Source organism: Nannospalax galili, unplaced genomic scaffold (assembly GCF_000622305.1).
Source record: "Nannospalax galili isolate Female #2095 unplaced genomic scaffold, S.galili_v1.0 scaffold54, whole genome shotgun sequence".
NCBI classification, from domain to species: Eukaryota; Metazoa; Chordata; class Mammalia; order Rodentia; family Spalacidae; genus Nannospalax; species Nannospalax galili.
The window spans coordinates 11,882,464-11,904,148 of NW_008341028.1; the positions used below are offsets into that span (position 1 = coordinate 11,882,464).

Consider the following 21,685-nt stretch of genomic DNA (forward strand, 5'->3'; position numbering starts at 1 on the left):
TCAAGGAGACCATGTAGACCCCACCAGATGGACTTGAACCAGTGTTCAGTCTACAAAGAGGAGGGTCAACAAAGAGGAAACATTTCCTCCATGCTTCCAAGTGAAGCCATCCACAGTCAAGCAGGACCTTTGACTTATCTTCACATAGATGGAACTGGTGGAGGAAAGGAGCCAGGGGCTCCTCCTAAGCTCATGTGACCCCTCAGGAACAGATCCTCAAACAATCTTAAGAGTGAAAATAAATTGGTTTATCTGGGCCAACTTCATGGTCTTAAACACCCAAAAGAAAAGTATAACCAAAGATTAAAAGGATCAATATAATTCTTTAAGAGTCCATGTGTATAGCTAAAGGCTACATAACAAGAAACAGTGCCAGGCAGGAGATACCTTCCTTTGAGTTGTTGGCCAGGGTGACCCAAGAGACTCCCAGACAGTAACCCAGCACAGAATAGGGAAAATGAACAGCAGACCCCAATCTTATCTAAAGGAATATTGGCAACAGCTTGCTGCTAGATAAGGAAGAGCTGATCTTCCTAAAACAAGAAACTATAGATAGGCTGACTAGACTCAGTGGATGGACTTGCACTGGGGAACGGCTGGGGACACTGACAACACAATGGACAGTAACAGGGATGACAGAATATATGGGTTCCAGTGGGAGGCGGTACATGGGAGGGTGTCATCTGGGATGTGGGTATATAGATGAATAAGATTGTTTAGGATGTTCTGTATGAAATAAACATACAAAATCAATAAATTAAAAATGAGTTATATTTGAGGAAGAAGCATAAAAATTTGCTTCATGTTAATTAGAAGATGTGAAAAACATTACAATTGAAATCTACATGACGACTATATCCATGCTCAGGTGCCAAGGATCTCAGAAAGTAACTCGACTGTAACTAGTAATAATCAGATACATAGAGATTAGAGACGCATGTGCAAATATCTGTTAGTTGCATTAAAAATGAGTTTTTCTGTATGAAACAGTATATTTCAATAATGAAATGGAGATCTTTTTTAAAGGTTAAAAATTCATTCAATTTTATGTCTTATAAGGTTTATACTAAGTACAATATTGTATGACTGTATTATTTCAACTGTAAACGTAAAAATTTACAGCCAATTTTGAAAGAGATGCATCTTAGCTCTGGAAATTATTATTGAATATGTCAATGTTGTTGTTGTAATGAATCTGCTTCTTCTAAATACATGGTTATTAAGTAAATAGGAAGCCAAGCTTGCCCTCTGTGAAAAAAATAATTTTTATTTTATGTGTATGAGTGTTATGCCTTCAGGTGTGTAACTGCGCTACGTGTGTGCCATGTTCTCAGAGGTCAGTGTCAGATCCCCTGGAACTGGCGTTACAGATGGTTGTTAGCCACCCTGTGGGTGCTGGGAATCAAACCTGGGTCCTCTGCAAGAGTAGCCAGTGCTGTTAGCTGCTGAGCCATCTCTCCAATCCTGGTAATATGTCTTTATTCCTCATTTTCAACCTCTCTCTCTCTCTCTCTCTCTCTCTCTCTCTCTCTCTCTCTCTCTCTCTCTCTCTGTGTGTGTGTGTGTGTGTGTATACATACTAATGTGTGTGTGCAAGTATGTGTGGAAGCCAGAGGTTGGCATCAGGTATCTTCCTCTATCACTCTGCACCCAATATTTTGAAACAGGGTTCCTCACTATATCTGAAGCTCAGCAACTGGACCAGAAAGCCTCAGGGATCATCCTGTCTCTGCCTCCCCAATGCTAGGATTACAGACGCTGACATGCTCAGCTTCTATGTGGGTGCTAGGCACCAAGTGCTGGTCCTCATGTTTGCACAGCAAGCACCTTAAGAACTGAGCCACCTCCCTAGCCCCAAGCCTTTCCTCTTTTTTCCCTAGTCTAATTATTAGTCAGATTTATTGATCTTTTCAAATAACTAACCAAGTGTTTTGTTTTGTTGATTTTCTCTGTTTTTCATTCTCAATTTATTCCCATTCTAGTTTTCTTCCTTTTCTTGGGTTTGGGCTTAATTTCTTTCTTTCTTTTTTTTCTCCAGTTCCTAAGGAAAGGGATTAGGTAATTGATTTGATCCCTCCTCCTCTTCCTCTTTAATTTTACTTTTCTTTGCTTTAAAACAGAGTCTCTATAACTCAGGCTGGTCTGGAATATACTCTGTAGCTGAGGATCACTTTAAACATCAGATCCTACTGCCTGCACCTCCAGAGTGCTGGGAATACAGATGTGGTCACCACATCTGACTCTTGCAATCTTCTTTTTATTCCGTTATCTATGGCTGTAAATTTTCCTTCTAACCACCATTAGTTTTGGTATTTCTGTCTCTTTTAAAAATTTATTTTTATTTTATGTGTATGAATATATTGCTTGCACGTATGTAAGTGTACCACATGTGTGCAATGCCAGCAGAGGCCAGAAGAGGGCGTTAGATCCCATGGAAGTAGACTTAAGGATGGTTGTGAGCCACCATGTGGGTTCTGGGAACCGAATTGGGGGCTTCTGCAAAAGCAACCAGTACTCTTAACTGCTGAACCATTTCTCCAGTCACTGTTTCTGTTTTTATTAATTTCAAAGTCATTATCTGTGTGTGTGTTTCCTTAATTGGTTATTAATAATATATCCATTTCTACATATATATATTTATATATATTAAATCCAAAAATTTTTTTTTTTTCTTGATTCTTAACTTCAATCCACTGAGGTCAAATATTCTTTTTTTATTTTGATCCTTCTGAATGCATTGAGGCTTATTTTACAGCTGTCCATCATTCATTCTTGGAGACTGTTTTGGATGTATATGCTCTATTATGACTAGGTGGAGTTTTCTGTAGATCAAGCCTAATGGATTTATAGTGGTTGTGCAAATGTTCCTCTCCCTTGTTGATTTTCTGACTCATTGGTAATTTGCTGAAAGTGGGGTATCAAAGTTGGAAAATACTATTGTCTCATTTTCAGTTCTATCCATTTTGCATCATATACTTTGGGGCTCATGGCATGTCTTCCTGTTGGATTAACCTTTGCCATTATAACATGTTTTTATTTGTGTCTAGTAACAGTTTTTAAGTCTGTTTTGTATGTCATAAAGATAACCACTCCAGTGGTCTTGGCCAGCATCCACGTTGTGTTATGAGCTAGCTGACTTTCAAAGACATTAGACAGCCATTCTGGAAAGTGGAGCCTCTACCCTTAAGCACCCCTACAGAGCTCCCACCCTCCCCTGTTTTCCAAGTTCCCCTTTGCTGTGCTGTGCTTCAGTTACCACGGAGACCAGCTTCCCTGGGATTGTGAAATCATTACCATGGGCAATGCTTTTTTCTAGCTTTAAAAGTTTTGTGACTTTTAACTCTTTTCTATTGTCTTTGTCCTTTGGGGGATTATTGTTATTTTAAATTCTGTGTGCAAACGTGCCTGTACTCAGGGCTTGAGTTTGATATTGGCTATTTTCCTCTATCACTCTTCACCTTATTTTTTGAGTTAGGGTCTCTCACTGAGCTCAGAGTTCACTGATTGGCTAGATCGGCTGGTCCGAGGGCTCTGGTGACCTATTTCTGCCTCCCCAATGCTAGGGTTATAGAGGCACCACCACACCCAGCTTTTATGTGAATGATTGGAATCAAACTCAGATCCTCATGCTTCCACGGCAATCACTTTATAAACTGAATCATCTCCCCAGCTCTGAGCCACCTCCTTGGCTCTGGGTTTATTATTTAAAAAAAAAAAAAAAAAAGCAAAACTCTTTTATGCCAATGATTTTTCCAAGGAAATAAAGCCCAACAAATAATTTAAACCTTTAGGTTGTATTAGTAGGTAAGTTCTTTAAATATTAGCTACTTTTTTCTAAGTAACCTACATTTTGTTGTACATTTTCTAACAGTTTTCCCTGACCAGAGGTCTTTTTAATGTCAGAGATCCAGATACTTGGTAATATCATAAATGCAATTAAAGGGAATGCTTACATTTAAAGTTATATATTGTATTTTTTTCTTTTATTTTGTAGTGATGAGGATGGAGCTCAGGCCTTCTTTGTGCCAGATAGGGGCTTTACCACAAAACTCCCTCCACAATCCATATTATCTTTTTATTTTAGGTGTAGGATTTGGGCACTGTGAATTCAATGTAAGAATGGTCATCACCTTCAGATCTGCTCCTAGCTTGAAGTCTAGAGAGCAGAGGTTCCAAAACTTGACCATGACTGGGGTCTCATTCCCAGAGTCTCTGCTGGAGAGATCTAGGAACCACCTGAAAGAATTAGCATTTTCACCAAGTTCCCAGGTGATTCGTGGTGCTGAGGGACCCTCCTGAGTGCACCTAGAATCGCTGCTTTAGTAGATGGAAGGTCAGGGGTTCCCATGGGGCATAGGGGGATACTGGGAAGCAAATGAGAACAGAGGAGAGAAACAAGGGAGAGAAGTCCATGCTGACTTGCGCCCCACCCACACCTACTAGTCAGTGCCGTTTCTTTGATTTCCTCCTTTGTCTGCACTAATAAACTATGGCAGAATCTGCTTAGAAAAAGATCTTCTGGTATTGAAATACAATATGTTTAATAGGGCTGGGATTGAATGGGGGGCCTTGCATGTGCATGTCTACATGCCACTGAGCTACACCACAGTCCCAAAATTGTACTTTTATTCAAGGGAGAAAGAGAGAAATAACATGGCTCTTCATGACACACCTTCCATGAAGCCCTTCATAGATGTTTTGAGTGGAATTGTGAAGGCATTACAGAGACTATGCGGGGGCCAGAAGAGTCAGGATGTAATCTTCTGAGAAGCCCTAGGATATTTCCTAAGACAATGGACCACTAGGCAATTTAGTCAGGGAGTCACATGAGCTCAGGCTTCCCTTATCTCTTGGTTGCAAATCTGAGAAGGCAGGAGCACAGTATATAAGCCACTGGAGCATGTGTCCAGCCCAGGGACTGGCAGGAGTGACAGGCAGAAGGCGGCCAGGCCACTCTTACGTCCATTAGGTCATGTGGAGATTCTGCCGTCATTGTCTCTAGGTTAACCTTCCTATTTTCTTCTCATGTCCTTTTATATCATGGTTGCAAATATTGAGAAATAAAATTGTGGCTGCCATAGATCATATCAAAGGATAGAAGTGGTCAGATAGAGACCAGAAGAAGTGGGAGACTCTCCCCTGTGACAGGCCTTTCACGGGCACATTTATTGCTTTTAGATTTATTTTTATTTCTATATGTATGAATGTTTTGCCTGCACGTATGCAAGTTCATACAGTGCCCAAGGAGGCCAGAAGAGAGTCAGATCCCCAAAACTGGAGTTACAGACAGTTGTTAGCTGCCATGTGAGTGCTGGGAACTGAACCCAAGTCTTCTACAAGAACAGCTAGTGTTCTTAACCACTGAGCCATCTCTCCAACCCCTCATTTATTACTTAAAACACAGTACACCTGGACAGCCTTGGCTAGCTCATCACAGAGTGATGAGCCAGGAGAGAGGAAGGAAATAGAGTTGGTTATGGGACTGGAGAAATGACTTCATGGTTAAGAGCACTTATAGTTCCACAGAGGACCTGGGTTCATTTCCCAGGACCCAGGGTAGGTGACTCACAACAACCTGTAACTTCAGCTCCAGGGGATCTGATGCCCTCTTCAGGCCTCTGCAAACACAACACACACATGCACATAGACACCGCCCCCCACTACACACATACACATAATTAAAAATAAAAAAAAAAAACACATACACGTAATTAAAAATAAAAAAATAAAAGATTAAAATCTTTTTTTAAAAAAGCTGTAGATGTGTTTTGCTTTGGCCTATATTGCATTTCTTTAATAGTGTTAGGGGTGCCAAGCAAGCATTCTATCACAGAACTCTCCCCAACGCCTTCACAGCCCCCAGGCTGCTGTTGTTTTTTTTGTTTTGTTTTGTTTTGTTTTTTTGGCTTTTTGACACAGGGTCTCCCTGGAGCACCAGCCAACTCAGAACTGATTATGTAGACCAGGCTGGACTTGAACTCACAGAGATCCATCTGCCTCTGCCTCTAGAGTGCTGGGATTAAAGGTGTGCGCCACCAATGCCTGGCTGATTTGATTTGATTTGGGTACATTCCCAAAGACACTTCCATCTTGGCATTCTGTGGGGTTATTCTGCCAAGATCACCTGCTATATTTTTGTGTGCCTAGGGAAGGAAAATAGATCTCTTGACTTGTAAGCTCCAGCCCAGCATGTACAGAGCAGTTAGTCTTCACTGAACCCTGTGGTCCCAGAGACTCTATGCTCTTTCCTGTTAGTGGTTTTCAATGACTGTGGAACAGAAGGAAGTTCATTGCTGTGACAGTCAGGCAGCCACACCGGGGAAAATATGATGTATTGTGTTGGGTAGGAAAAGGCCAGTATTGCCAGATCCAGTAATCTGATTTTTAGACAAAGGCATGACCCTGAACATGCAGTCTGTGACTAAGCATAGCATTTGTATTGTCTTCTAAAACAGTTTTTTTAAAAACCAGTGAGTGTTTGGCTCGTCTGTTTCTTTTGGATATGGAAATATATTTTGCCTGAATTTTTTTTCTCTCTGTGTGTCATTTTGGAAACAAGTAGATTGTTCCTCATTGCAATAATTAGCACTTGTTGGACACCTACTGTGTTCAGCACCTACTGTGTTGTGTACCAGGCTCTGTGGAAAGTGATAAAAACATAGGTAAAGACTTTGAAGTAAGGAAAAAAATGGTTTGCAGGGGAGGAAAAAGACAGAAAGGAGTGTACTAGTGACATTTCTCATTGCCATCACAAAACTATGTGACCAAAGAAACTTAAAGAAGGAAGGATTTAGTTTTGTTCATTGTCTGGAAGTAATAGGCCATTGTAGTGAGGAAGGTGTGGGACAGTGGCTCTAGCTGGGACAGCAGGTGCTTGAGGCCGTAGGTCACATGGCGACCCCAGTCAGCAAGCAGAGAGAGAGGAATGCTGGTGCTCAGATCACTTTTTTCTTATATATTCAGTCTAAGTCCCTAGCAGAGGGGATGGTGCCACCGACATCCAGAATAGGTCTTTCCTGCTTAGTTACATCATTCTGGAAAGGCCCATACAGATATGCCCAGAGTTGTGTCTTTAGGTAGTTCTAAATTCAGTCAAGGGGACATTGATGATTGTCCTAGTATCTTTTCTGTTGCTGTGATGAAATTCTCGGACCATAGCGGCTTAAGGGGGAAAGGGTTTCTCTCAGCTCACAGTTCAAAGTATTGAGAGCTGGAAGCAACCATGCTGGCGATCAAACCCAGGGCCTTGTGCATGCTAGATAAGAAGCCTACTAGTGAGCTACACTCCCAGGCCTTCATGTTGCTTTGCAGGTTGGGGATAAAAAACAGCTACACTTAAAAATTGTGTGCTCAGTAAAATTGCTGGTACATAAAATGTTATTAAGCAGTGAAAAGCATGGGTGTGTATGCAAAAGTAGACTCTGTTATTTGCATGATGAGACTGGTAAAAGTTCCTTTACGAGGTTCCCCAGTGTTGAATCTCTAGTGTATACCACTAGGTCATGGTACTGTGCCTTCCCAAGACTGTTAAATATGGAGGGTGACAGTTTTCTTTTTTTTTTTTTAATAATTTATTGAGAATTTCATACAGGCATATAAGCATATAAGGTGTTTTGATCAAATCCATGCCCACTCCCTCCCTTCCAACTCCTCCCATATCGCCTCATCACTTTTTTCTGATAACTTCATATATTCTTTCTTCTTTTGGCTACTCTAACATTCCCCCCCTCTGAAGAGGTAACCCTAAAATCTTTTAAGGATTAGATACAAGCTCCCAAATACTTTTGCCATTTTTGGCCTTTGGAACGGAGCATGTTGCTAAGAGGCCCAAGGACATTTTGACTTTTAGCCAAGAAATTGGCTACTTTTCATTGGGGTCTTTTTACACTAACTGCCTAGCCAATCCCTACCTCCTTTTTTTTTTTGGTCTTTTTGAGACAGGGTCTTCTTGTAGCCCTAGCTGTCCTGGAGTCACTATGTAGACCAGAGTGGCCTTGAACTCACAGAGATCCACCTGCCTCTGCCTCCCAAGTACTGGGATTAAAGGTGTATGCCACCACGCCCACCTCCTACCTCCTATTTTTATCACACCATCCTCTGAAGAGGTTACCCAACTTGGGGATAGGGAATCGGGATGCAGACCGCTCTGACTTCTTCCATGCTGAACAGGGACGCAGGGTGAAGCAATTGGAGTACCCCTTCAGTGGGTCTATCTAAAGACTCCCAAATTGCATAACTCTTATCTGTATTGGGGGGCAGAAAGTCCTTGACTGGTGACTAGGAGATATGAAGGAGAAGTAAAGGCAAGAGTAATTAGCATTACAAGTTCTGGACAGGGAACTAGAAAAAAGTCAGAACAGGGCAAATTTTAAATGTTCATATGAGAGTCCATTGGAATTTCTTGACAAGGGCTTCCAAAGCACCCTCTATTGGGTTCCTCCTCATTTTTCTTTTGTCTGCCAAGGCTGGACTTGAGAGTGACAGGTTCAGGATTTTCCTTCAGGCATTTTGATAGCTGTTGGGTAGTTAGAATCAGTGTCAGTTCCCTCTCAAAGGCTTCTAGATAGGGGGAGAAAACAAATTGGGCTGTCATTTTAGAACAATAGCGGCTTGTCTCCGTTAGCTACAGGTGGGCACTACAGCATTGGAAACAAAGATTTGAAGTCTTAAATCTGAGCAGCACTTTCTGGTTAGGAACAAAATCATCAATGAGAAATAATTGTCTAAATAACTTTTTATATAGACTTAAGCCTAATGTCTGGGAAGTGTAATCCCTTGAACTCTTAAAGAAATATACTGATGACTTTACTCTTTGGTTATACTTTCCTTTGGGGTGTTTAAGACCATATAGTTGGCCCAAATAAATCAATTTATATTTACACTAAGGTCATTTGAGGATCTGTTCCTCAGGGGTCACAGGCCTGATGCTTTTCTTGCAACTTAAAGAAGTATGTGATTATGAAAGGTCTATAACAGGCAAATCCAGAGACAGAGTGGTCTGTCCACAAAGTGAATTAGTGGTTGCCAGGGTCTGGAGCAAGAAGCATCAGCTCACAGACATGAGGGTTTGGCAGGGGAGGGGCTAGGAAATGTTTTGGAAGTCTATGGTAGAAATGGTTATACAATCTTATGAATGTAGTAAAACCTACTGAAGTGTACACTTTGGTTAAAATGGTTAATTTTACATTATGTAAATTTGATCTCCATGAAAAAACAGAGAGGGAAAAGGTGCTGGTGGATTCTACAGCAATGACATCACTTGCACTTCAACTTTATTCTTTGCTGTTTTGGGCAGTGAAGGGCAATCGCAAATGTGAGTTGAACTGCCAGGCTGCGGGCTACCGCTTCTACGTGCGACAAGCCGAGAAGGTCATTGATGGCACCCCCTGTGACCAGAACGGTACCGCCATCTGCGTGTCGGGACAGTGCAAGGTAAGTGCCAGCTGGACTGGAGTCTGTAGATTGTTTGACCTATGACTGCCGATGCTCCAGGGAGTGGATGCCATTGCCCCGGCCCACAGCGGGACAGTGGGTGAAGATGGCTTGGCTTGTCAGTTTCCTGCCTAGATCTTTTGGAGTCACCCTGTCTCACATCGGTATTTCAATCATCAAGTGATTTATGTTCACACCACATGCTCCAGAAGGGCCAGGACAGTCTTTCCTGGTGACGTCTGGCACCCCCCCCCCAGTCTGTGAAGTGGAGCTTGTGGAAAGGGCATTGCTGTCTCAGTCCAGAAAAGAGTGGCGCCATGGCTTGGGTCGCATTTTAAGGGAAGGGCATCTTTTGTCTTGCTTCCTCCAGATGAGGCAGGCTTCCAAAAGAAAGTTTTATTGAGCTCCTTTTATAGCAGAAGTTGGACTTTAAACAGGAAGTTTTCCACCTCCTTCAGCTTCTGAAGTCTGTTCCAAAAATTCCCCACCCAACATTCAGTGGTGTGCTCCACACTGACAAGCACCATTTGGTTAAAAATAGGCATCTCAGATTCCACACCCATGTGTATCTGGACCTGACTCTCCACCCTCCTTTTATCTGTAAAAGTATTTCTAGAACTAAGACCTAATTGTAGCCAGTGGAGGACAGACTACAGTTCTATCTCAATTAATGGTGAGTAACTGGCAGGATCAACTTTGATCAAAGGACAGGCTCTTTGGCTGTAATGTCTTTGAATGCGAATTGCTACATGTTTAATGTCAGGGCTAATGAAGTACAATTTAGATATTCTGACTGCAACTGCTTCCTCCTCATCATCCTTTAAAAAAAATCTCTGTATGTATGTTTATGTGTGTTGAGATCACAGGACACCCTCAGATGTCAGTCCTTCTTCTTCCTTGAAACAGGATCTCTTATTGCTTCCTGTCCCATAGTCTAGGCTAACTGCTCTAGATTTCAGAGATACTCCAGTTTCTGCCTCCCTTCTCACTGTTGGGATGCTGGGATTATAGACAGGCTCTACCACATCTAGGCTTATATGGGTTCTGGGGATCCAAACTCCACATGTTTGTGTTGCAAACACTTTACCCACTGAGCCATACTTTCCAGCAACCACCATTTTTTTAAGCCAGAAATTAATTTAGAAAATTACAGTATAGTTTGGTTTTTTGTTTTTAGAGAAACTGATATGAATTTGATTTTCTGTAGAATTTAGTCCCAGCCTCTCATTTTCACAAAAATAACTCTGTTCTCAACTTCTTTTCTTTTTCTTCTTTTAAAGTTTTATTTATTTATTTTTTCTTTTATGTGGATGAGTGTATTGCCTGCATGTGTGGTGCACCCATGTCATGCAATGCCTGTGGAGGTCAGAAGAGGGTATCGGATCCCCTGGAACTAGTTATGGACAGTTGTTAGCTGCCATGTGGGTCCTGGGAATCAAACCCATGTCCTCTGCAAGAGCAGTCAGTGCTCTTAACCACTGAGCCATCTATCCAGCCCCTGTTCTCAATTTCTAGAACTGCATTTGTGATGTTAATCTGCAGAGTGCACACGTCTGCCTGTGCTGTTTTGATAAGATTTCAAATAAGATGCAAAAGAATTTCCCAAATGCAGTGTTAGTTGCCCCCAGTTGGGAATGAAAGAAAGTTAAGAAAGACAGAAGCTGTCACTTGACATGTGATGTATAAGAACCATCTTTGAAAGAGCCTGAAAGAATTAGGATGTGGCCCTGAGGAGGCAAGAAGCATGATGGGAAATTTTCTGGAGGCTGAGATGGGTCTTGGCCTCTATGTCCCACTCCATTGGAAAATCCATTGGCCATACTAATCCTCATTTCATTTATATGTCCCTTCCTCCCCCTCCCTTCCTCTCTCAGCTTCATCATCCTCAGCTCATACCTGAGGGTGTTCTTTTAGAGTTTTATCCTCTGCAATGGTCTCTGTTCCTAAATGTCACTGTGCCTACAATGATGTGCCTTCAAGCCCAGCTTTTTGTCTTAGGTTCTGAATAGATGGTTTCATTTCTGGAAAGTAGGTGTACACAGCCAGGAGATGGAGTCAGAGTCATACAGTCACTAGAACACATCCTCTTGGGCTGGAGAGATGGTTCACTGGGTAGATTGCTTTCTGTACAGTGTGAGGACCTGAGTTCAGATCCCATCACCCAAGTAAAGACCGGGTAGGTGGTCCACATCTGTAATCCTAGAGCTAGTTCAAGAAAATAAGGTGGAGAAGATCCTGAAGAAACTACCCATGTCACTCTCTGGCCTGCACATGCACACATATACTACATTCCACAGAATACACACACACACACACACACACACACACACACACACACACACGAATGAAACACACCCTCCGAAGTCAGTCTATCCGGGCTCAACTCCTGTCTTTTTTGCCTTGATTCACTGTGTGACCTTACAAAAGTTCCTTAAGCTTTCTGTGCCTCTATGCACCCTCTACAGGGTGGTGAGGAATTTGTAGCTCCCACACTGAGGTGAAGAATCATGATCCTTACAGCATGGCCTGGCCTTAGTAAGCATGATGTTCATACAGTCACTGTCTGGGCCCATATCTATCCCTTTCCATCTATGAGATTTCTGCGCAAAAGTGTTTTTCTTCGTTGTGTATGTACGTGGCAGATTATAAATCTGTGAGCTCATTGTCATTTGAGCCAGTGTTTTCTCATTGTAGTGTGAAGACCTTGGGGCATTGTGGGTGCTGATTCAGTAGTCTGGAGAAGGGACTAGGAGTCTGCATCTCCCCCAGATTCCCATGTGATTGTGACACCACTTGTTCCTGGATCATACATTGAGTAGTTGGAAGGGATATAGTTAGCAAAGGGCCAGCCACATAACAAAGGAGTGGTGAGATGACAGGTAGAGGGAAAAAGCAATGATCTCTTCCCACTGTAGAAACATCATGTTGGTGCTGCAGGCTCTGAGCTGGACTGGTAAGGACACAGGTTTAGATTTATTCTAATTGATGAGAACCATTCAAGCTGTTGGACAGGGCCTACGAGATGTTCAGTGGGTGGAGGTACTTGCAGCCAAGCCTGATGACATGAATTCAATCCCCAGGACCCACATGGTACAAGGAGAGAACTGGCAAGTTGTCCTCTGATCTCCATACGTGCACCATGACACCCAAAAGTGTGTGCATGCACACACACACACACACACACACACACACACGTATGATAAGCAAACAAATAAATAAATGTAAAAAAATAAAATTATAGAGGATCAAAGTACAAAGATACTGTTAAGAGGGCAAGCTGAATATTTTCCAGGCTGTGTTTAGTTTTTCTTGAATAGATGCTCACAGTTATTTTCTATTTTTATTATTCAGAGTTACATAAGGCCATTTTCATACAAGTGTGTGATGTGCTTTGAGCATGCTCCCTCCATACCACAGGACCCTTCGCCTCCTCACCCTCTTCCTCCCTGTTGTTCCCCAAACAGTATGGTTTCTACTTTCACATCATCAGTACATGTGTGATATTATGTATCTATAATAATCATATGAGGGAAGAAATGCACATTTGTCTTTCTGAGACTGACTTAATTAGCTTAATATGATTATTTCTGGTTGAACCCATTTTCCTACAAACAACCTAATTTCATTCTTTATGGCTGAAAAAGGATCCCATTGGGTATATAGAATGTGAGGATCTTATTAAGAATCTGATGCTGCAGGGACCAATTTTATACATCTCAGATTTGTCCTCCCCATTTCTTGAAATTCCTTCACCGAAGTTGCTGGAGACACTGACAGATGACACCATCCTTTAGAACCTCAGTTTAAATAATCAGAAGTACATTGCTTCCCAGACTCGAGTTCTGTTTACTCAGTCATTGTCAAAGGATAGAGTCTTCTTCTGAATATTTGATTGCAAGCCCAGAATTCATATGATATGTTAGCCCCCTTGACTCGCAGCTGAGAAACTTGTTCCCTGCAGACAACACTTCCTGGGACATGTGTGTCTCTCTGCCTCCTCTGGCACAATCCCATAGGGCCCCTCCTGACTATGTGATAACCAGAGTTAGTGGGAAGCTGGATGTCATAGTATGTACCTGTCACTTCAGAACTTCAGAGGCTGAGGCAGGAAGATCACGAGTTTGATGCTAGTTTGAACATAGCTAGACTCTGTAATGGGAAGTGACAGACCTGAAGTGAGCCTTCCAGGTAGTTAGGGGAGAGATATGTTGTCCCACCCAAAGGCAAATAAAGGACCAGGGCCCAGTTATGGCAAGCTTAGTGTTCAGTTCCTGCTCCATGTAAAGCCGTGTTTGCCCAGTTGCTGGAGCTCCCAAGAGGTGGAAGTGTGCTGACATATGAGGATTGGCTTCGTGGGAACTGGGACACTGGAGAAAAGGGGTTCCCTCTCTACTCCCTGGCACTGGGTGGTATTCCTTTCCTTGGCAGGGATTGAAGGATCTCACCGGTGGGTTCCAGACCAGTGACTGGGTGTAGACAGGCCTTGAAGGGAAGGGCCACTGTGTTTTTCAAAGGGGAGGGGAGGAAAGAGTGGCCACAGAAAGGTGACTTGCTTTCCTTAACCTCCTCCTTCTCCAAATCAGTGGGAATATCTGGGCAGTCTTCAGAGAGATCTCAGAGACTGTTCCAGCCCTGTTCCATCATGACTGCCACTTATGTAAATGAAATCATGCTTGGGTTAAGAGCTCAACTGTAATATCTGTCCCTACTCAGCAGATCAACCGCACTAGGACTTCCTCTTTTCTTTTCTTTTTCTTTTTTTTTTTTTTTTTTTGGTCTGTTCAGGGTCTCAGGCTGGCCTTGAACTCACGGAGATCTCCGCCTGCCTCTGCCTCCCAAGTGCTGGGATTAAAGGCGTGAGTGGGATTAAAAGTGTGCACCACCACGCCTGGTTTATTTATTTATTTTTAACAGCATATGGTAGGGGTTTATTTATAGAAGATTGGGCACCCCACATTTATGGCTGTGCTCTAAAGTCCACACTGAAATACAGATTCTGTGACCTCCTGACAGGCACACAAAATGGTGAGAGAGGTGCCTCTTGGTGCTCTCGGCTTATATATCCTTTGCCCCTCCCGCCACATGCAGCTAAGGTCAATTGATTGGGTGGGAGGGGTAACTGACTCCCCCCTCAACTCCTTGATGAACATGGGAAGGAGGTGTGACTATAGTTTGCCAGCATAGTGGTTGGAGGACATTTCCAGTTAACACTCCACCCCTTCCTCCAGCTCTTACATTCTTTCCGCCAACCTCTTCTGCAAAAGTTCCTGAGCCTTGGAGGGGGTGGTAGGTGTGGGATGATCTTCCTCCCATTGTGGCAAGGCATTGAACTTTTGGGTCTCTGCATCATCTGTTTTCCATGGGCTGTTGGCCAGTTTCAGCCCCAGGATTTGCTCTTTTCTTATCATAGCTTTCAACTCTTTTCAAAAATCTCTCAATTTTCAGTTTTGTTTGTAGATATTAATTTTTATCAAGAATACTTTTATTGAATTTTTGTGCATTTCATACAATATATTTTGGTCATATTTAGATTCCCCTCTCCTATCTGCACCCCCTTACTACCCCTTCCCAATTTCATCTCTCTCTCGCTCTCTCTCTCTCTCTCTCTCTCTCTCTCTCTCTCTACATATACACACACATTAAGGCCTATAGAGTCAAATTTGTGTCCCCAAACGTCCTTTGGTATGGATCCATCCACTGGAGCCTGGTTAACCACTCTTAAAAGAGACTGAGTCTCCCCTTCCCAGCAGCCATCCATTTCCAATGCTTCCTCAGATAGAGTTGGGATTTTTATCCATTTCTCCACATCTATGCTAGAGTTTTGTCTGTCTTGAGCTTATGTGGTACTTATACGTGTTGTCATTATTGCTATGAGTTCATATGAGTAACTGCTCAGCTGTCTGGAAAACTCTGTTTCCTCGTGCTCATCCACTTCCTCTGGCTCTTAGAATCTTTCTGTCACCTCTTCCACAATGATCCCTGAACCTTTGGAGGCAGAAGTTTGATATCAGATGATACTTGGACTTGAAGGTTTAGCAAGCATTTGAAACAACAGGGTCCTGTTGTGTGAAGATTAGAAAAGTCCTCAGATTCTTGGAGGACAACCTTTTAGAACTCCAGGCTTTCAGTCCTCAAGTTCTTAAGGATCATGAGGCCTACCTACTACCTTCCCTGAAAAAAAATTAATACATAAAAATAATAAAGAGCTATGGGCTGGAGAGATGGCTCAGTGGTTAAGAGCACTGACAGGTCTTTGCAGAAGACCCAGGTTCGATTCCCAGCACCCACATGGTGGCTATGAACCATCCTTAACTCCAGTTCCAGGGGAATCTGAAGCCCTCTTCAGACCTCCGCAGCATTGCATGACATGGGTGCCCTTACATACATGCAGGCAATACACTCATACACATTATATATATAAAATAGCCTTTTAAAGGAACAGCCCTTGAAGAGGTGCTCTGCAAAGAATAGACTGTTTTGCAGTCGCAGAGGGGCAAGCATCAAAGCTACTTCAAGCCAGCAGAGAGCCATCTGAGTGTGCCACGTGCTAGGCACTGTGCTGTGCTTTATATTTTTATTTTTGCTTTTGTATGTATATGTGTTGTATGAGTGTGTAGGTATCTGCATGCATGTGGAGGCCAGAGGTTGACATTGGATGTCTTCTTCAATGACTCTGTACCTTATTTTTTGAGGCAGGGTCTCTCCCTGAACCTGGAGCTCACTGATTAGGCTAGGCTGGCCAGCAACCTCCAGCTATTTTCCTGTCTCTGCCTCCCCAGCCCTGGGATTATAGGTGCACATTGCTGCACCCAGGTTTGGCTTTTTATGTAGATGCTGGGAATCCAAACTCAGATCCTGGTGTTGGCACAGCAAGCGATTTACCAACTGAGCCAACTGTATTGTGCACTTTAAACACAAATGATTTCATTTATGCGTAGATTTCCACAGTGATCAAATCAGACAGGAATTGCTCATTCCCATTTTACAAGAGAATTTCCACAAATGAAGGGCTGTAGAAAAGTTTATAGTTAACATTGACTTTTCAGGCTAAATCTAATAAGAACAGGAAAATCAGTGTGTATATAGTTGGGGGGAGGATAAAACAAAGCATATGCTCTTCACTCTTCCAAGTTAATTTTCTTCATGTGCTCCTTCCAAACGACCATCTTTGTGCACACATATCTGGACGCACCTCTCTTTTGCATAAGTTCCACCGTTGAGTCCCCATTTCCCATGAGATAAAGCCCTGGCCTTCTGCCTCTAGTGTTGTCTAGACTGAGATGTGCTACTCTTCACCAGCAGGCTGCTTTGCCTCTACACACACTTTCCTGTCAACCCAAAGTTCCTTTCTATATCCATTATGCTGTAGCAGAATGTCTACCATTTGAACAGGTGCTTAAAAATCAATGTGGGAATAAATTAAAGTACTTTGTGGTTCAGGTATTGACTTTTGGCATGTGAAGTTAGTGTTGACCCTGGCACAATTTTCTCAATTTTGGCTTTGGAATGGTTAATATTAAGTTAATATTGATTGCCAAATTTGACATTTAGAATCACCTAGGAGACTTTCTGGACATACCTGTGAGGGGGCTTCTAGATTGGTTAAGTGAGGTAGAAGACCCACCCTCACTGTGGGCAGCACTGTCCCATGGACGGGGTCCTGGACTGAATGAAAATGACAAAGCAAACTGAGCACCAGCGTGCAGCTCTCTGCTCCCTGGCTGCTGATGCCATGTGGCCAGCTGCCTCACACTCCTGCCTCTATGTCTTCCTGCCATTATGAAGTGCACCTTCAAACTGTGAACCAAAATAAACCCTTCTTCCCTTAAGTTACTTTTGTCAGATACTTTCTCATAGCAATGAGAAAAGTAACTAATACAGGGGCAGATAAGGAGGTAAAGCCCCATTTAGAGCCAAATTCCCAGAACCCATGCCTTTGAAGGTGAAACAAAGCCTTGGTCCCTCCCCCAGTTCCTGTCTCCATCACTTTGCTTGCTCTGTTGCTCACTGTGAGCATCTTGAGTCCTTTCAGAGCCAATGACAGAAGAACACAGTGTGCGTGTTCCCACATTGCCTTCTGCCAAGGGAAAGAAGCCCCTTTGCTTTCCTTCGTCCCCCACCCATCACAGACCTCCCATAGTCAGTTACTGCCTCATGCTGTCCCAATGCTTCCTGCAGTTCAACTGTCTCATCACCTAACCTTGTGCAACCTGGCTGTGACACCACTTGGCTTCAATCATGGTGGATCAACAGAATGCTTTATACTTATTCAATAAGTTATGACAAAGTAACTGTTTCTAAATGTTCACAGATAAGATCATTGTGTTGCCCTGACTGGGAAATGATGGCGTGCGTGTGTGCGTGTGTGTGTGTGTGTGTGTGTGTGTGTCCATGTATAAGATACTGAATACCCATCTCCCTCTTTTATAAACACTATTGTGTTTTCTTGCACCCTATCAGTGGATTTTGGTCATTTCTCTGCTTATCTGATCTAAATTGCCTCTTCTCTTTTGCTGACCAGCTTGATTTTGTGGATTCTGCTTTTATATGTATATCTATATATCTAATCTATATCTATATCTACATAGATACTTGCATTTATTTATTTATTGTGTGTGTACCTCTGTAAATGTGTGTATGGGCATGTGTGTAGAGGTCAGAGGATAACATGCAGGAGTCAGTTCTTTCCTTCTACCATATAGGTTCTGAGGGACTGAACTCTGGTCATCAGGCTTGGCAGCAAGTGTACTGTACCCACTGAGCCATCTTCCTAGTCTTGTGGACTCTACTTAGATTTATGTTGTTACTTCAATAAAACTGAAAGAATAATTGCATTTGGTAACTTGTATTCTTTTGCCAGACAGTTGCATGATTCAGCCTTGAAGTAGGGTGGAAGGCTTCTTCTCCTTTACTTCAATTCTAAGTTTATGTGACCCATTTGGGACCTCCTCTCATCGTTACCTAAAGGAAATCCTTCTAAATGGACTTTCCAGTGCTGACTATTAAAATCTTGCCATACTGTGTCAAGGTTGGACATGTATCTGAATGCCTAAAAGAGAAAGACTATAATGTATTTTGTATCTTCAGTGCTTAATGTGTTAAATATATGTATGGATGAACAAAGTGAGAGGCTGATCATAAATCCTCCTTTCCTGAAAAGAGCTAAGATGAACAAAGGATTGTAATTTTGCAGCCCTCACTCTGGTCTCAGGACCTCTTAAAATCTTGAGGATGTGAGTGGGCTCCTGGAGCATCTTCCTGAACATGTGCTGGGTTTAGCAATGGAAGCCTCCATCAAGTCTTTGTCTAAGCCTGGACAGACTCCCCTAGAAACAGGGTGATATGAGTCTGGAGTAGACTTTGGGGTCATATCTCCAATATCAAACTAGATGTCCTTGGGTAAATTTGGGAAAGGATATCCAGAGCTTCCACTGTGGTCCCGGTGGCCCTTTCTAAGCTAGAGTGGCCTGAGAGAGCAAGGCTTAGGGTCCTTTCCCTGGCTTACTGAAGGAATGTGGAGCTTGAAGTGCCCTATCTGAATTGACAGGGTGTGACAACTGATCCTACTAGGAAAGGAGGTGAAACTCTAGCCCCCGCCCTTAAACCAAGCACAGGCTGGCATTGTGAGGACCGTCTGCCCAGGTACACAATGCACATTACATGTTCATCACTGCCATACACACTGCTCCCCAAGGCATGACAAAAAATGTTAGGGGTTCCGAGACCTGAGCTGGGTCTGGACATCCCCCGCCTCTCTCCAGGCTTTAGGGTCAAGGGAAACAGTGCCCCCCTTCCTTTTGGTTCCTATACAGGTTCTTGCCGAAGCAGCTCATGTCATTTACTGGTAACATGTAGGATCAGACTCTTATTATGGACACAGACTGCTCAGCCTAGTGATGGCTGAGGCAGGGCCTGGCCTGGATGCCTTGGTGAAGATGCGAAGGGGGCACATCTTTCATCCCAATACCACTTTAAGGTTCCCATGTAAATCGCTGCCAACATTTGAGCCAAACCAAGTAGTTCCTAGCAGCATTTGTTTGATGGAGAGCATCGGAAGACTGGCATCACATGTCTAGTAGAAGTGGATAGTGGAGGACAAGCATACCAGACACACTGTTTTATTTTCTGCTTTTTGGGGGGTTTTGTTGTGTTTTCAAGTTAGGGTCTCATGTATCCCAGGCTGGTCTTGAACTTCCTGTGTAGCTAAGGATGACCTTGAACCTCCTGATCCTCCTACTTCTACCTCCCCAGTTTTAGGATTATAGGCATGAACCACCACACCAGTTTTATGCAGTGCTGGGCATTGAACCTAGGATTTTGTGTGTGCTAAGCATATTACAGTTTTTATAGTCAAACATTTCTGTGATTTAAACATCAAATTATGATCCTTGCCCCCTGCCATCTGCCTAGTACCCATACCCCAGTGGGAAATAACTACCATTTGATTGTTTCTTTATTAAGACAGATTTTTATGCATCTTCAAGTGAAGACAGACTTACGCATCTGCAAAGGCTCACATGCAGTGGAGATCAGAGGATAACTTATGGGAGTCAGTTCTCTCTCTCCACCACGTAGGCTCATGTTAACAGACTTGTTGGCAGGCACCCTTACCCACTCACCCATCTCACCAACCCCATATTGTATTCTTTTTCCTTCCATTTGACACACATGGCAGCGTAGCACACGTGATTATGTACCTTGTTTTTCTTCCTTATGTTTCAGCATCTAAAGTGCATCTCCTTCATTTTATACTTACATGTTATCAGACGATATGAATTAGCCATGATTTATTCAACTGTGATGTTCAGATTATATCAAATCTTTTACCATTAACAACAATACTTGTGATGGCTAATCCTGGGTGTCAACTTGACTGGATCTGGGATTAACTGAAATGAGAGAGAGCTTCTTGATCGGATCATCTGGAGCTGGAAGACACACCCTAAATGTGGGTGTTACCTTCTGATGGCAGCCGGTATAAAAGGCCATGGCAGAGAAGAGTGCTTTGCCTTTGGCGCTTGCCTTCTCTCTCGCTGGTGAGTTCGTCTTGCTCCGTAGACTGAAGACTAGCCAATCTTTTGGAATTCGTCAGACCTTCAGTGCCAGATTGGAATTACTGAGATATCCAGCCTCGTGGACTGAGTGACTGCAGATTCTCAGCCTCTCCAGTGTGGTGTAGCCATTGTTGAACTACTCTATCCTGTGAGCCAAGCTGATAAATCCCTATATATATATTCATTCTACCACTTCTGTTTCTTTAGAGAACTCTGACTGATACAATACTGGAATTAATGCATTTGCATGTTTACAGTGTACATGTTTATACACATCTAATAAATTCTGAGAAACAACTTAAAATTGTGTACATACATTGGGCCGGAGAGATGGCTTAGCAATTAAGAGTATTTGCTACTCTTCCAGAGGACCCGATATTGGCAGGGCCCAGCACCCATGTTGGGTGATTCACAACTGCCTGTAACTCCAAGTCCAGGGAATGCAATGCCCTCTTCTAGCCTCTGCAGGCACCTGCATACAAGTGGTATACACTGACACAGACACAGATGCACAATATAATTAAAAATAAAAATAAATCTTTAAGAACAGGAATGTCTACATATGGGTTTGCGATTTTAATAGCTGAAGACTAGCAAGTTGCTCTCCAGAGTGATCAACACAATGCCCAGTCTTACCAGCAAGTCCAGGGAGTTTCTTATCCAACTGAGTGCTTGCCGGTCTGACAAGTGGAAAAGACATATTAAGTAGTTTTCATTTCTTTTCATCTTACTTTGAGTACAGGTGAACATCTCTTCACATGTTCAAGAATCATCCAGGGCCTCGACTAAGAAACGGTGAGTGAGGTGCCCAGGATGCAGAACTGAAGGAGGCACTTGCTAATTGTCAAGGTCTCCTTAAATGTGGACTCCAGGCTCCTAACCTGCAGTGCTTTGGCCTAGCCTGACCCAGAAACCAACCATTTATATTTCTCTATGTGTTCTGTCTTCTCAGCTGTCGATCTTTTCCTTCAGTAGTAAGAAATTCTTATACATTAATATAAATTGCAAGAATATAGTTGGGCAGGTCTGGTAGCCTTTTGACTGGGGCCTTTGCTGATGAGATTTTACTTATTTTTTGCATTCAGAAGTTTTAAATTTTGTAAATGATGAATTTATCAATTTTTCTATGATTCAGGATTTTGTGCCATAGATCTCCTGCAGTGTAAAATTATACATAAGAATTCTCAAGCTGGGCATAC

The 21,685-nt window shown here is 42.7% G+C and overlaps 1 protein-coding gene across 1 annotated transcript in view; it reads left to right on the forward strand.

Moving 5' to 3' along the window:
- Positions 1–21,685, forward strand: part of Thsd4 (thrombospondin type 1 domain containing 4) — a 694,930-nt gene that overhangs the window by 331,543 nt on the left and 341,702 nt on the right. The window contains exon 7 of the mRNA XM_008836407.3: positions 9,296–9,432. Within this exon, the coding sequence (XP_008834629.1) occupies positions 9,296–9,432 (137 nt within the window). The remainder of the gene's footprint in view (positions 1–9,295; positions 9,433–21,685) is intronic.